The 14,688-nt window shown below is 42.6% G+C and overlaps 1 protein-coding gene across 23 annotated transcripts in view; it reads left to right on the top strand.

The window, feature by feature from the left end:
- Positions 1-14,688, top strand: part of tnika (TRAF2 and NCK interacting kinase a) — a 35,654-nt gene that overhangs the window by 17,090 nt on the left and 3,876 nt on the right. For 2 of the 23 annotated variants that reach the window (XM_077730549.1, XM_077730545.1), the window contains exons 3-32: positions 277-333; positions 724-849; positions 1,341-1,451; positions 2,520-2,610; positions 2,913-3,043; positions 3,130-3,184; positions 3,731-3,809; positions 3,894-4,069; positions 5,338-5,404; positions 5,488-5,686; positions 6,143-6,259; positions 6,444-6,539; positions 7,194-7,382; positions 7,974-8,477; positions 9,473-9,631; positions 9,918-10,139; positions 10,236-10,342; positions 10,895-11,010; positions 11,415-11,512; positions 11,619-11,642; positions 11,934-12,002; positions 12,329-12,435; positions 12,553-12,655; positions 12,717-12,863; positions 13,024-13,120; positions 13,194-13,364; positions 13,450-13,593; positions 14,003-14,137; positions 14,212-14,312; positions 14,392-14,541. In XM_077730549.1, coding sequence (XP_077586675.1) covers positions 277-333; positions 724-849; positions 1,341-1,451; positions 2,520-2,610; positions 2,913-3,043; positions 3,130-3,184; positions 3,731-3,809; positions 3,894-4,069; positions 5,338-5,404; positions 5,488-5,686; positions 6,143-6,259; positions 6,444-6,539; positions 7,194-7,382; positions 7,974-8,477; positions 9,473-9,631; positions 9,918-10,139; positions 10,236-10,342; positions 10,895-11,010; positions 11,415-11,512; positions 11,619-11,642; positions 11,934-12,002; positions 12,329-12,435; positions 12,553-12,655; positions 12,717-12,863; positions 13,024-13,120; positions 13,194-13,364; positions 13,450-13,593; positions 14,003-14,137; positions 14,212-14,312; positions 14,392-14,541 — 3,948 coding nt within the window. Of the gene's footprint in view, positions 1-276; positions 334-723; positions 850-1,340; positions 1,452-2,519; positions 2,611-2,912; positions 3,044-3,129; positions 3,185-3,730; positions 3,810-3,893; positions 4,070-5,337; positions 5,405-5,487; positions 5,687-6,142; positions 6,260-6,443; positions 6,540-7,193; positions 7,383-7,973; positions 8,478-9,472; positions 9,632-9,917; positions 10,140-10,235; positions 10,343-10,894; positions 11,011-11,414; positions 11,534-11,618; positions 11,643-11,933; positions 12,003-12,328; positions 12,436-12,552; positions 12,656-12,716; positions 12,864-13,023; positions 13,121-13,193; positions 13,365-13,449; positions 13,594-14,002; positions 14,138-14,211; positions 14,313-14,391; positions 14,542-14,688 lie in introns of all 23 variants that reach the window. The other 21 variants (XM_077730563.1, XM_077730551.1, XM_077730561.1 and 18 more) reach the window with 15 other exon arrangements.

Raw genomic sequence — 14,688 nt, 5'->3', positions numbered from 1 at the left:
GTCATAACTCAGGCGTCCTGTTGACCTAGTAGCACGCAACGTATATAATCCAACAATAGTGAATTTATGGTTTCAAATATGTTCTGAACTGAATTTGTATTTTTCTGTACAGTTACAACTACTGTAAAATACATTGAGTTTCTCCCAAAACAACTTTCTTTACTTTAAAAAAATTGTAATTTGAATAGTTCTAGTATTCCATTTCAATTTCAAAAGCTAAACACAAATCTTCTGCCATTATGTCATTAATTTCTTTTGTTTTTGTCCTTTCTCCAGGGTCGCCATGTTAAAACAGGACAGCTGGCGGCCATCAAGGTCATGGATGTCACTGGCGTAAGAAACACACTCCCACCCACTCACACACACACACACACACACACACACACACACACACTCTCACACACTCTCACATTAACCGTCATCTCCCACTACCGTGTCATCTAATTAAGAGCGATGAGTCAGTAGCAGCGAAGAAAACGAGGACAGGCCAATCACCATGGTAATATTATCTGCCGCTTTTAGGCCAGCAGTTTGGTCTCAAGCTTGTCTGTAAAGCAAGACATTTAGATCTCAAGCTTATTTATAGTCAAAAAACACTACTCAGTGCCAGCATGGATTTCAGTGGCAGACAATTAGTTGAAAGTCACTCTAAGTTGTGGTATTGGCTGCTACAAAATGTTCTTTTTTTTTTAACCCTCCATGTGTTTTTTGTGTGTATTTTAGGATGAGGAAGAAGAGATCAAAGCAGAAATAAACATGCTTAAAAAGTACAGCCACCATCGTAACATCGCTACCTACTATGGTGCCTTCATCAAGAAGAACCCACCGGGGATCGATGATCAGCTATGGGTGAGCTTTTCCTACTCAAATATTGTCCTGAAATGATTTTTCAAAAGTAAGGAAGCTTGTGCGCTTAAAAGACTATGAAAATTCTGACCCGCGAAGGTATCACGGAAGCAATGAAGTCAAGAAACTAAAACTATTTACTATTCTTCAACAAGAGAAGTCATTGACTTCAGCAAATGATTTCTTTTCTTTTCTCGGCCGGGGCCGAATTGGGACACGACGTCTCCAGGAAGAAAATGCGTTAAGTTGTTCTTTTACACAGTGTCCCTACGGTACACCACACGGATTAGCTCTTGTGTGTAAACAACACAACCCTTGAGCCAGCCGCTAATGCTGGCAAAAATGTGACGCTGATCTCGCTTGGGGGGAAAAAAAAAAAAAACAGCACAGTTTTTGTCCTTTTGAGGAGCTTTTGATTTTGCGACCTACTATGAATTTGATACTTGACAAATTAGGTAACGTTCTTGTGTTTTTGTTGTTGTTTTTGTCCTCAGTTGGTCATGGAGTTCTGCGGTGCCGGTTCGGTGACAGATCTGATCAAGAACACCAAGGGCAACTCTCTGAAAGAAGAGTGGACGGCTTACATCTGCCGAGAGATTCTCAGGGTGCGCGTCATTCATATTTTATCCACGGCCTCTCGTAATTGACGGCGAGCGGTGCGGCGCGCGACTCACTGATGTTCATCTGGCTTGTTTTTGCTGAGGGCAGCGTTATCGCCGCCACATCTCTTTAGTTATCTTTTCTCAAACACTGGCGGCTTTCTTTTCTTATTTTTATCTATCCTCTTCCTTGCCTGTCTACAATTGCTTCCGTTTCCTTTTTCACCCCTATATCTATATGTGTATATATCTATTTGTGTATATACACACAAATATTTATATATACATAGATATATATATGTATATATATACACACACACATTACTTTCATTCTGTGTGTCATATATATCTTTTTCTGAACTATTCTCAGTGTTTGATGTTACTGACTGCATCATTTATCGCTCTGTGACTGCAGTAGAGTTCCTTTCAAGAAAACTGATGTGCCTTTTACGAAAAGTAATCGGCTCACCAGGCCAAGATTGCTGTCATTACCTTTTTGGAATTATTTACTGCCATTGAAAGAAAAAGTCATATAATCATTTTGAACCAACACTCTCTGTCCAAATCTATTAGGAGCCTAGAAATAAGAAAAAGAAATAAGCTTGTTGGTCCTTAGTTTGAGTCTTGTAAGTCACATTTTACCTGGGAGAACTTAAATTCCTAAAATATGAAGTTGTACTTCATTGTGTAAAATTGTGTCTATGCGAGGGGAAAAAAATGTAAAGATAAGCCCCTCCGTCCCAGCCAAAATGGAATGGACGCCTATCACCATCATTCTAAAATGTGATCGTTTTCTGCCATGTCAAATGGGATGCTAAAACTCACTGTCAATGGTAGCGAAAGAGTTAAGTGAAGCTTTTATTCAGGTAGTGGTCGGTCGGGGACACAAGGATATGAGGTCCTCTTGAAAATGAGGCTCTTTCCATCTTGGTAATCATGTCCACTTGGCTCGTGGCTCTGGCGTCCTTCACTAAATGAGTGTGTGTGTGTGTGTGTGTGTGTGTGTGTGTGTGTGTGTGTGTGTGTGTGTGTGTGTGTGTGTTTGTGTGTGTGCACCCACGTCTGTGTGTTCAGGGCCTGACTCATCTCCATCAGCACAAGGTCATCCACCGAGACATCAAGGGGCAGAACGTCCTGCTGACGGAGAATGCCGAAGTCAAACTAGGTGGGTGGTGTCATGTAAAAGCCCCTCACGGGTTGGTTGGGGCTGAGTGGTATAAATAGGCTTTGAAAATTGTGCAAGGCAACGGTTAATGTGATTAGGTGGTGCCATTTTCTGTGATCTAGAAGTGACTTCCACCAGTAAATATAAGCATCATGAAGAAAAGGGCAAAAAAACATGTCACTCTAGAAGAACATATTTCAATAATTGTATATAATTCACACCAGAGAATACATAAGCCGTAGGACCAGCCAAACTATGAAACAATGTATAGCCCAAAAATGACAGTAAAGGTCTCCTCGTAGTGGACTTTGGCGTTTCGGCTCAGTTGGATCGTACGGTGGGAAGGAGGAACACATTTATTGGAACGCCGTATTGGATGGCGCCGGAGGTGATCGCCTGCGATGAGAATCCCGACGCGACGTACGACTTCAAGGTGCTGCGGCGGCCTCTCTTATTGGACTTGCGGTTTATGGCGTGATGGGGGTCACCTTCTGGACTGATGTGGTTGTCTCGTTGCAGAGTGATTTATGGTCACTGGGCATCACGGCCATCGAGATGGCTGAAGGAGCACCACGTAAGCAACGTCCCTTCTATAAGTCTTCTATATGTTCCATATGCAAGGCCATTGCTTATTTGTTTTCTCATTAACTCATTCAATGCCATTGACGATAATTTTACTTGAACTGGATTGGTCTAAAGTCTGTCATTTTTGAAGGGCTTTTGGAATGAGAATTGCTCTGCCATGCCAATCTGCAAAATATAGGAATCATTATTATTGTGTACTTTATATTCCAACTGATATAAAACTGATTAGTGCGTCGACACTCTGTATTTGTTCTTGATATTTTACTGTAGTAAATACTTTGCACTATAGGCAAACAATAGTGTTTCTGCCTAGTAACAACTTTAAAAAGATGCTGATTAAAACAAATGGCAGTTAATAACAAAACATTGTATTTTTAACTGATATTTATGACTTATTTTAGCAGATGGATAGAAGATGGCTTCACATGCTCAAATTCTGTTGTGTAGTAAAGATTTTGTCAGAATTAAGCAGGTTACCATCATACCACCAAAAACCATGACTGACTATTCTGCTGTTTCATGTGTGACCCTGCAGCACTGTGTGACATGCACCCCATGAGAGCCCTCTTCCTCATCCCACGAAACCCAGCACCAAGACTCAAGTCAAAGAAATGGTGAGAAATGCATTCAACTGCACTGTTTAAACTATTACTCAGGATTATTGCATACCCAAATTAATTCACGGCCTGTGTGGACAGGTCAAAGAAGTTCCAGTTATTCATCGAGAGCTGCTTGGTGAAGAGCCACAGCCAACGACCCAGCACAGAACAGCTCCTCAAGCACCCCTTCATCAGGGACCTACCCAATGAGAGGCAGGTCCGCATTCAGCTCAAGGACCACATTGATCGCACCAAGAAGAAGCGAGGCGAAAGAGGTGAGATTTGCTGAATAATGTGTGAGTGGTTGTCTGTCTCTCTGTTTGCCCTACCACTTACTGGCGACCAATCTAGGGTTTTGTCTGCCTTTCGCCTAAAGACAGTTGTGTCAACTCATTTGACAATGGTCAGTATGGAAGATGAATGAATGAACGAACATAGACACTTGCCCACTAAAGGTTTCACTTAACTGAATTTCAATAGGGAGCCTAAAATCATAAGATCACTCTAAAATTGGTCATTTTCTGAAGGCTGGGAGTCAGAAATCAGTGTTTCTAAACCACTTATCCTTAGTAACAAATTCATGTTTATTTAAAAACATGTTTTTTAAGACTCATTGTAGCAAAGCAGCCCCGAAGACGACATAATGGACTCAAACTTTGTCACACGGTAAATATCCAACGACAGACCTCAGTTCTGCTTAAAATGCTCCGAATGATGGCCTTGCCACACACGTCGTTGCTGCGTCATTACCAAGCAGATTAATCGCTTCACAACACAGGCGCTGCAGGCCGGTCGATGATATATAGAAATGTCAGATTTTTTTATTTTTTATTTTCATTGCAGAAGCTTTTTCCCCCCCTGTACATTGCTCACAAAGTGGATAAAACAAATAAGAAAAGAAATACTTGAGAATGTTGTATAAAGACTTCGAATTGTCGGAAAATGGTGAACAAAAATGATAATAGATTGATGTCCTGAAGTATTGTATAAAAATACATAAGTACTATATTAGAATATCACAATAATAGGAAAAAGATGACTAAAATGTTTTGTATTGAGTATGTTTGTTTTATAATATCAAATGAATAACCTACTGAAATATTACAGACCAAAAAATACAAACTATTTCCTTAAAAATGTAATTGCATTCAATAAAAATGCAACACATACAGATATACAAAACATGTAACAAGTTAACATACAATGAAAAATTGTAAACAAAACATAAGTACCAAGTACCAAAATCCCATCACATAAATTATGATGTAAAACAATTGGCAAAAAATGTCCGAACATAAAACCAACGACTAAAAAAGCTAAAATCAAGTTAAAACCTCACTTTTTTGTCCATTTGTCCTTGTCTTGTGCCCTTTACGCTGCGAAATGTGATCATTGTATTCTGAAATGGAAAAAGAAGTGTTGAGTAGAGGATTTGCTAATGTTAGAAGCGTTCTGGCTTTCGGTGAAGAGCGTGTGAACAAGAACTCCGCTTTGATCTCAGCAGGTGACTAATTTTATTCTGCATGTGTATTTCTCTCGTCAGATGAGACCGAGTACGAATACAGTGGCAGCGAAGAAGAAGACGAGGAACGAGACACGGGTGAACCCAGGTCAGTGCCAACGGAAAAGCCCCCCACTCTTTCTGAAGTGGTGTTTCATCACTCGTCATCTCGCTGCTTCCTCCCACCTCAAGTTCCATCATCAACATCCCCGGCGAGTCAACCCTGCGGCGTGACTTCCTGCGCCTGCAGTTGGCCAATAAGGAGCGGTCGGAGGCGCAACGACGACAGCAGCTGGAGCAGCAGCAGAATGAAGAGCACAAGCGCCTGCTACTGGCTGAGAGGCAGAAGCGCATTGAGGAGCAGAAGGAGCAGCGGAGGCGCCTTGAGGAGGTTAGACCAGGGGTGGGCAAACTTTTCGGCCCGGGGGCCACATTGACTTTAAAGATACGATACATATAAAAAAGTGCATCCGTTAACAGTACATATGAAACAGAAAATAAGGACTCGAGTATTAACATACTCATCATTAAAGTAATAAGTAAAAAGTACAAAGTAAAGTAAAAAGGAATGTATTAAGAAATATTAAAATGTAATTTAAAAAAAGATAGAGGGGCTGTAAAACATGAAAAAACAAATGAGAGCGACAGTATATTCTTTATCCTTTGTGAAGAATGATTAAAAATGACATTTCTGATCAATTTTTATCCCCATTGACAAAAATATTACATACGAATGAACTCATTTACTGCTACTGACGACAATGGATGTTCACAAATGACCTTCTCCGAACAAATTTCCCACGTCTCCGTATTTTGTTCCTGAGTTGCCCAATAATTACCCCCGCAGCAGCAGCAACGCGAGCGAGAGCTGAGAAAGCAACACGAAAGGGAACAGCGGAGGCGCTATGAGGAAATGGAGCAGCTCCGCAGAGAGGAGGAACGGCGGCATGCTGAAAGAGAGCAGGTTGGTTTCAATCTACAGAAATCTGCCTTGCGTAGACATTTTTAGAACTCTCACCTTAGAATGACCCGTTTCCAGCCCAAAAGTTCCAGACCACGTCCCCCTTCTTCACTTGTCCCCCTCATTAGATGTCACTAACGCTACCATTTCTCAACGTTACTGCTGTTCTTCCCCGCACGCTGCTCAGGAATATATCCGTAGACAGCTGGAAGAGGAGCAAAGGCAGTTAGAGATTCTCCAGCAACAGCTTCTACAGGAGCAAGCGCTTCTGATGGTAACCCAGGTCAATCAATGATTGCATGCCCATCACCCTCCAGAGGTTTGCCCCCCACCTCGAGAGCAAGCCAGTTATTACGATTGAGACAGTGAGACAGTGGAAGTGAACCGAATGATTTTATTTAGTGGCATGCCGCACGATTTATTTTTAATGTGACCTATGCCCTGCGATAAATGTCAGGAATCACTAGTCTAATGAGCTCCAATAAAAGAGAGGTTAAGCTTTGAAGGCGATTCATGTTTATTACTGTGGTTGTAATTTTGATCTGTCTCATACTGAAAGCTGTTTCTAATGGAATCTCATTAGGTTTTGCAGTCACATCCAATGATATTGTGCGATCAAATCATATGATTACACGATTTTTTTTAACTACTTGAGTACGTTTGGCCATCAAAAAAGACATGAAAAGGAAATCCACACTGGAGCTGCATACAACTGAAGAACAAATATTAAACATCATAGTAAAAGCTAAATAAGAATGTCACCATATAAACTGCACAGGAGTTAGTGCAAGAAAATACTGTACTTATTCCCACCCACCCATCCATACAGTATCTTCTTTACCTCTGTGGCTTTTTCCCTTTTTTTATCCCGTCGTTCATCCATTAAGTCCCCTTTTTATTTATCTGCATTTGACATTTTATTTTCCTTCCTTGAAAGGAGTACAAACGCAAGCAGGTGGAGGAGCAGCGGCAGGCCGAACGTCTGCAGAGGCAACTTCAGCAGGAGAGGGCCTACCTGGTGTCTCTGCAGCAACAGCAGCAGGAGGGACGGCAGGCGGAGAAGAAACAGCTTTACCATTACAAAGACCTCATTAATCCCAATGACAAGCCAAACTGGGCGAAAGAGGTATGTGATCAAAAGCTTCATAGATATAAAGAGACAGAAATAGGTTATATCAGATCGATATCAGGCCAGGCTTGATCCTAAAATAAACTTCAGATTTCTCATCCAGCTGGAAGAAGGAGTCTAGTTCAAGTTGTGAGGAAAGCCACTGTGTTTCAAACCATTTTTTGTTATTTGAGGGATGGATTTTTGACTCCAATGGAAATTGCATTCCAGTAATCCAACCGAAATGTGATGAAGGCACTGGATTAGTGTTTCAAAGGTGTGTAGAATAAGACTTCAGTTTTGCCAGGACAAAATGATTGACTCCTTTAAAAGCACTACCCAACCTAAAGCCCCAGGTAGCAGCTGCATTGTATTGCAAAAAAATGTTTTATTTTGACAAAATGCAAGGAGCCAATTCAGTAGAAGTACCCGGCACACAGTTTAATGTGATGGCTTTGTACTTATTTGCCCCGATCAGGACCAAACTCTTATCTGTGGCCTTCTCTAATGCTAACAATTTTCATTAACAGGAATCGTCAGGACTCGGAACTCTGCCCTAACTTCTGTTGATTTTATTGTCCGCTTTCTCACTCTGACTTTGACACCCAGGTGCCGCAGCAAGCTCAAGTTCAACGCGGTAACCCGCCTCGCTCTAACCTACGCCACCACCAGTCTTTCAACCATCCGCCGTCATCCCCGGCCTCACAGGGCCAATCTCGAAATCAAACCCCTAGACGTACCCCGTCCATTGGGGCTCAGATTCTCTCCGGGCACGTCCCTCAGATCCGCATTGCGCTAGACCCAGGGGAACCTCTCGACCCACAGCTAAAGCAGGAGATAAGTCAGCAGGTCCGAGAGTTGAGGGCTCAGAAACGCAGTCAGAGGAAACACAGCCCGGCTGCTGTTAAGGAAGACAATAAGGACCCTCGCACCAAGCTTGCTAACACTGAGAAAGAATCTTCCAGTCGTGTGCCTGTCAGACAGTCAAACACTGCAGCTGACCACCCTGGAGACCATCCTAAAGACAGGTCCCCAGGCAGGCCCCTCTCCGCGCCCAATCACGCCGACATCTCCCAAGTTGTTAGTAAGGGTCCCCCGCAGGTCCAAAAACTGGTTAGTGCTCACCGTCGCTGCAGCTCGTACTCACTACCCGCCGTAGAATAGACGTAGACGTAGAATCAGAAAATCGTCAACCTTTATAGACCATCTAATCAAGAACTTTTCTACTCTTTTAGTACCAGCATTGCTTTTTTAAACCCTCTCATTTCCAAAGATGTAATTGTCCATTTTTTTTACAAATCTTTTGGGTGCAAAGACACGGAAATATAAACCCAAAAGGCTTCCAATAGACAAGCACTTACACAATTTTCTCTTAATTTTGTAGGTGATGATGCTAACCCTCTCTCTACCTTTTGACATTTTGTTTCCCCTTTCAGTTCCTTCATCCTGACTGCTAACAATCTTTTTTCTCAGAGCTTGTCCCCTGCCTCTATTACTGTAGTTGTGACTCATGAATAGAGCCGCATGCATACTGTAGTTGTGATGACCCAAGTTATTATCTTGAATAATCCCTGAATAGATTATGAGCTCATAAGGATTTAAAGAAATCCTCCAAAGGGGATCGTTCACATTGCACATGCAATATAATTTAAGGCAGGACTCAAATGCAGAGCCCTGACTCAAGATACAGAAGATTGTCATCACACATTATCTTTGATGAAAATCTGACCCTCTGTATTTGATTTATATATTGGAAAAAATTCATTGTAATGGCTTTTTTAATGACTAAAATAACCCCTTGAAGTAGAATTGCTGACCTGCTGTTTTCAGGCTTGGCTCCTGTAGATTTTATTGTACGACAGATATCTTTACAAAGTGTAATGTTGCTTAGTAAAGCTGTCTTCACAGTCTTATTAGGGTTTTGAATGACTCCAGAAATTGCTAAAGTGCTCTGATGGAACAGGTTGTTAGAATGCAAATGGCTCCTGGACTTCATTTTGCCAATTGAAACTAAATGGGAGCAGAAATTACTCCCCCCAAATCCCGTTTCACTACTAGCAAACACTGCTAGGATACTAGTGACAATGGTATGTGTGTATGTGTGTCAGGTGGAGGAAAGGTCTAAGATGAACAGACAGAGTTCTCCAGCACAGCACCCCAAAGTGTCTAACCGGATCTCCGACCCTTCCCTCCCTTCCCGATCTGAGTCCTTCAGCAGCATGCAAGCCACCCGAACTCCACCTACCCATCGTCCCATCGAACCCCAGGTGTGTGTGTGTGGGTGTGCGAAAGGAACACTTGTGCCTTGAGGATGACCAGTTTGTGATCTTTTGATTGGTTTTTAATACCTGACTGACGCTTTGTGGTTGATCAAATTGCTGAGGCGTTTTCAGCAAATGATGAAAGTCCTTGTTTCTGAAAGGTGACTTAACCAAAGTTATTATTTTTGCAGGTTTTTTTTATTGGGGTTCGGACAATAATAGGTTTTTGTTCCACCCTGATTTTAACTATATTTCCTTCTTAATTTAACTCGCTTCTTTCTCCATACCTCAGATGGCCCACCTTGTTCCAGTCAAGACGCACTCCAGCTCCATGTCGGGTTCTCAGTCCCTTCAGGAGCAGAAAGTATCTGCTCTGGGCGAGGGTGCGGGCTCACCCAGGTCCGACATTCCAAGGCAGAACTCTGACCCGACACCAGACACTCAAACACCGCCTCTACGCATCAATGACCGGGATCGGACCGCCTGGCAGAGAGAGGAAGACCTCCTGCCCAAGGTCAGAGAATCCCTATTGCTATGACTTTGCTTGGGGTACCTTGAAATGTTTCTCTACATAAAATGCTGATTCTCGTTCCATTAACGGTCCATTCAGATCCCTCAGAGGACCGCCCCCATTTCCCCAGCTTTGGTCAGAAAGGATTCCCCCAACGGAGGTGTCGGTTTGGGACCTCGCACGGGCCCTCATCTTATTCGTGCAAGGTGAACATCATTAGCCTGATATTGTACACTTCATAGTCTCCAATTTACTTTTGCAAAAGTGCCCGATGAAATGGCAAACTGCAAGCCTGAGCAGAGCAGCACAGTTTTCACACAAAGTGGACATCCATTTTTTTTATATCTGTCAGAAGCACTCAATCGTGGCTAGCTTTAACTTGTTATTCTATACCGAAACCCAGTTTTGGCTGGAACCTTCAAAGCATAGCAGGTTTGTTGTAGCAAACTGTAGCTCTTATCTCGACAGAAAGTCGGCATTGCTAGAGCTAAAGATGAATTGGACCATGCACTCAAATACACGCTGTTGTACTCAAGCGCGAGTGTAGTTAGGTAAATGGTTTTATCTAATACGTCAACCTCACTATGACACATCATGCCACTAAGCAAAATGAAAGAATTATATATATATATATTTTTTTCTTCTTATATATTATTTATACATGTGTATATATATATTTCTTTTATATATATATATTATTTATACATGTGTATATATATATACAAGTTAAAGTAATTTTCTCCTTCTATTATTTTCAGCAATCCAGACCTACACCGTTCCGAGCTCTCTCTGGACGCCATGCTGCAAAGAACTTCCTCCAACTCGTCTTCTTCTTCCTCACCCTCGTCTCAGGGAGGCTCAGTTGAAAGAAGAGGTACATTTTCCCTTCCTGTACACATCATGGCCTCCAAGCCCTCTTTTCACCTTGATCGGAATTTTCTCTCAGTTCTGCTTGGATCAACCTGTCCGACTTGCATCGTTACAGTCAGTCAGCCTCAGGGGTGGGGGTAAAGAGGAGTCAGGAAATGAGAGAAGATAGATGGAAACGTAGAGGGAAATGTCAAACAAAAGTTTAGGGGCTTGTGGCGATACGCTTGAAGTGAAAGACAGTGACAGATGGGGTAAGCTTTTGCTGCAGCTTATTGCGGATTATTTAAAAAAATGTCTCTTGCAATTTTTGTATTGATGAGAAAATTAGGATTGGAAACATTTGTTTTTTTTTTTGTTCATTTTTCAAGGTATCTTTCGAATTCACAATACATCATTTCATTTAAACAGGTCAGAACACACAGGAAGCATCACCATTGGGAGCCAATCAGGAGGCCAAACCCAAGCAGGAGGAGGGCCGTGAATCGAGCAGACCCAGCAGGCCTGCAGTGAGTCCAAATACAATGACAGTTAAGAAACAATTCCGCTTTATTGTAGGAAATTCTATAGCGAATCTGTTCTCTGCCTCTCTGTCTGTCTCTTGCCATCCTTCAGAGCTATAAGAAAGCCATAGATGAGGTTAGTCTCCACTTTAGTTCCCCACTTTTCCCCTTTTTTTAAGGAGGAGCAGAGGGTGCATGTTTGTATGTGCACGTACCAGATGGGGAATCTGAGCATCTGTGAATATCTTTCACCGTATTGTCGGAATTGCCACTGCAACCCCTCTCTCTCTCTTATTCTTTCACCACAGGCAGGAAAAACTTTCTAATAGGAGTTGCCATGGTCCAAATATTTACCATGTAAAGTGCTCGATGGGTCATCTGAGGTGTGGGAAAAGTAAATCAACTTTGGTTGTGTGTCTCCCTCTAGGACCTCAGCGCTCTGGCGAAGGAATTGCGAGAGTTGAGGGTTGAGGAGGGGAGCCGGCCTCCAGTCAAGGTGAGCTTTCCAATAACAGAAATAACATACCCTATTTTTTTACACTTATTTAAGTTGTTTTTTCACACTGAAATGTTGATAAGATGCTTAGGATAAATGGATGTAATCATTTCAAGTCAGGCTGAGATTGGTAAATAAGTCATGTTGTCCTATTTCGGCTATAGTTATCGGAATAACAGTTACGTTAACAGACCACCATTTTGTGTGGTGTTGTCTTATATATTTTTTCTTTTCTCCCTATTGTTGCATTCCAGTGTGATTTATAAGCCAAAAATACTTGTCATTTCAATTCAAAAAATGTCTGCATAATTCTTCTGGCGAATTAGGTGACTGATTATTCATCCTCCAGCGAGGAGTCGGATAGCAGCGACGAGGATGGCGAGACGGTGGGAAATGATGGCACTGTAGCCGTCAGTGACATCCCTCGCATCATGTAAGCTGACCCACAATCATGTCCTGTTGCTACTACAGCTTTGCTGGGCACTGTCATTTGGGCTTTGTAAATATTATGGGCTTGCGTGGGTGTGTGAATTTGTGTTATGCGCTGTAGGCCAGCAGTGCAAAGCAGCAACGAGTCATACAAAGGACTAAGCGAGGACTCCCCAGGAGAGCCTTACAGTAACTCCAAGGACGGCACGCTGGTCGTGAGAGAGGTGACGGAAGATGTGACCTTTTGACTGCCGGCCATTGGTTAACCTTTCTTCTCTCGTGCAGGCCGAGGGGAAGAGGCGAGGCGGCCACGCCGACAGCAACGGCTTTGGGAATCACAGTAACCACGGCAACCTGCCCGACCTGGTGCGGCAGAGTAATTCACCCACGGCTGTGCCCTCTGCCTTGCAGGAATTGGGTGACATGCCCGAGGTTATTCTTATTTCTTTTTTCAACACATGAGTAGATCTAAAGTCATGGATGGACAAGTTCTGCTCTATCAATGATTTTTTTTTTTTGCATTGAGAACACAGCAAGTGGGTTTAAATGACTTTTGACATTCATCGCTGTCATGTTTGTTTCTACCTTCCAGTTTGGTCTGGGTGGCTCCAAAGCGTCCTTCACCCCATTCGTTGACCCTCGTGTCTATCAAACATCCCCAAATGATGAAAATGAGAACTCCGCAGCTGGTGAGGTCAACTCGTAGCATCCAAAAAGACAACTCCCCTATTTACCGTTTCGCGTTATCCTTTGTCTCCACAGCCATGTTTGCCAACGAGTTGCTACGGCAAGAACAGGCACGGCTCAACGAAGCCAGAAAAATCTCGGTGGTCAATGTGAATCCCACCAACATTCGACCGCACAGTGACACGCCCGAGATCCGCAAGTACAAGAAACGTTTCAACTCGGAAATCCTTTGCGCCGCGCTATGGGGTATGTCTGCGACCTTAAGTGCCAAAACTGCTCCCCGACATTACACACTTGACTTACACACTTGATATGTGTAAACAACATGTAGGCGTGAATCTACTGGTGGGGACAGAGAACGGCCTCATGCTGCTGGACCGAAGTGGTCAGGGAAAAGTTTATAACCTAATCACCAGGCGGCGGTTTCTTCAGATGGATGTGCTGGAGGGCCTCAATGTGCTCGTCACTATATCCGGTAGGCCTCGTTTGAGCTCCTTTTTAATGGGACATTCTAGCCCAGACTTGCACAAACTTACCTTTTGGGAAATTCCCGAATTGGATATAGAACATGTGTTAAAGTACTAGGAACATCATATTAAGTTAATGTAATATATTAACAGCTTTTTGGATAACTATTACATTAAAAAGCACAACATGCATTGTTGGCAGTCAAAGTGAAAAAAAAAGACACAATTTGAACTTTAATATAAATTAGGCCAAGCCTTAATATAAAAAAGTGTGACTTAAAGTCTGGTAAATACAGTATAAATGTGTAAATATCACATTTAAAGATCACCACATATGGGGCTGAAACCTTATGCTAATTTTGAACTCATTCAATGGTCTATAAAATCATTACTGTGTCTTTTTGTCTTGGGTTTTAGGCAAAAAGAACAAGTTACGCGTCTATTACCTGTCGTGGTTGAGGAACCGAATACTGCACAATGATCCAGAAGTGGAGAAGAAGCAAGGCTGGATCACAGTGGGAGAGCTCGAGGGATGTGTGCATTATAAAGTTGGTAAGCGCAAGCCACGTCGACGTTGAACGTTGGCAAACTTAGGAAGGTTATCACACATGCATATTGCCTTACAGTTAAGTACGAGAGGATCAAGTTTCTGGTGATTGCACTGAAGAACTCGGTGGAGATTTACGCGTGGGCTCCCAAGCCGTACCACAAGTTCATGGCCTTTAAGGTACGCTAGACAGTAAGATGGGTATGATCCAAACCAAACAACAAAAGACAAAGTTGTGCCTTTTTTTTTGCTCTGACAGTCATTTGCCGAGCTGCAGCACCGTCCACAGCTGGTGGACTTGACTGTGGAGGAAGGCCAAAGGCTGAAAGTCATCTATGGCTCCAGTGTGGGCTTCCACGTTATCGACGTGGATTCGGGAAACCCCTATGACATCTACATCCCGTCGCATGTAAGTTCACGGCAAAAGAACGAAAACATTAACGTCATAATGACACTGCAGCACCTGCAAATACAAGTTTACTTGAAATTTTCAAGAATTAAAAGTAAGATAACTTATCATAATTGTTCCTTAAATTACACCCATTTGAGTTTCATC

Source organism: Stigmatopora nigra, chromosome 13 (assembly GCF_051989575.1).
Source record: "Stigmatopora nigra isolate UIUO_SnigA chromosome 13, RoL_Snig_1.1, whole genome shotgun sequence".
Classification (NCBI taxonomy): domain Eukaryota; kingdom Metazoa; phylum Chordata; class Actinopteri; order Syngnathiformes; family Syngnathidae; genus Stigmatopora; species Stigmatopora nigra.
This window is presented reverse-complemented; position numbering and strand designations above follow the sequence as displayed.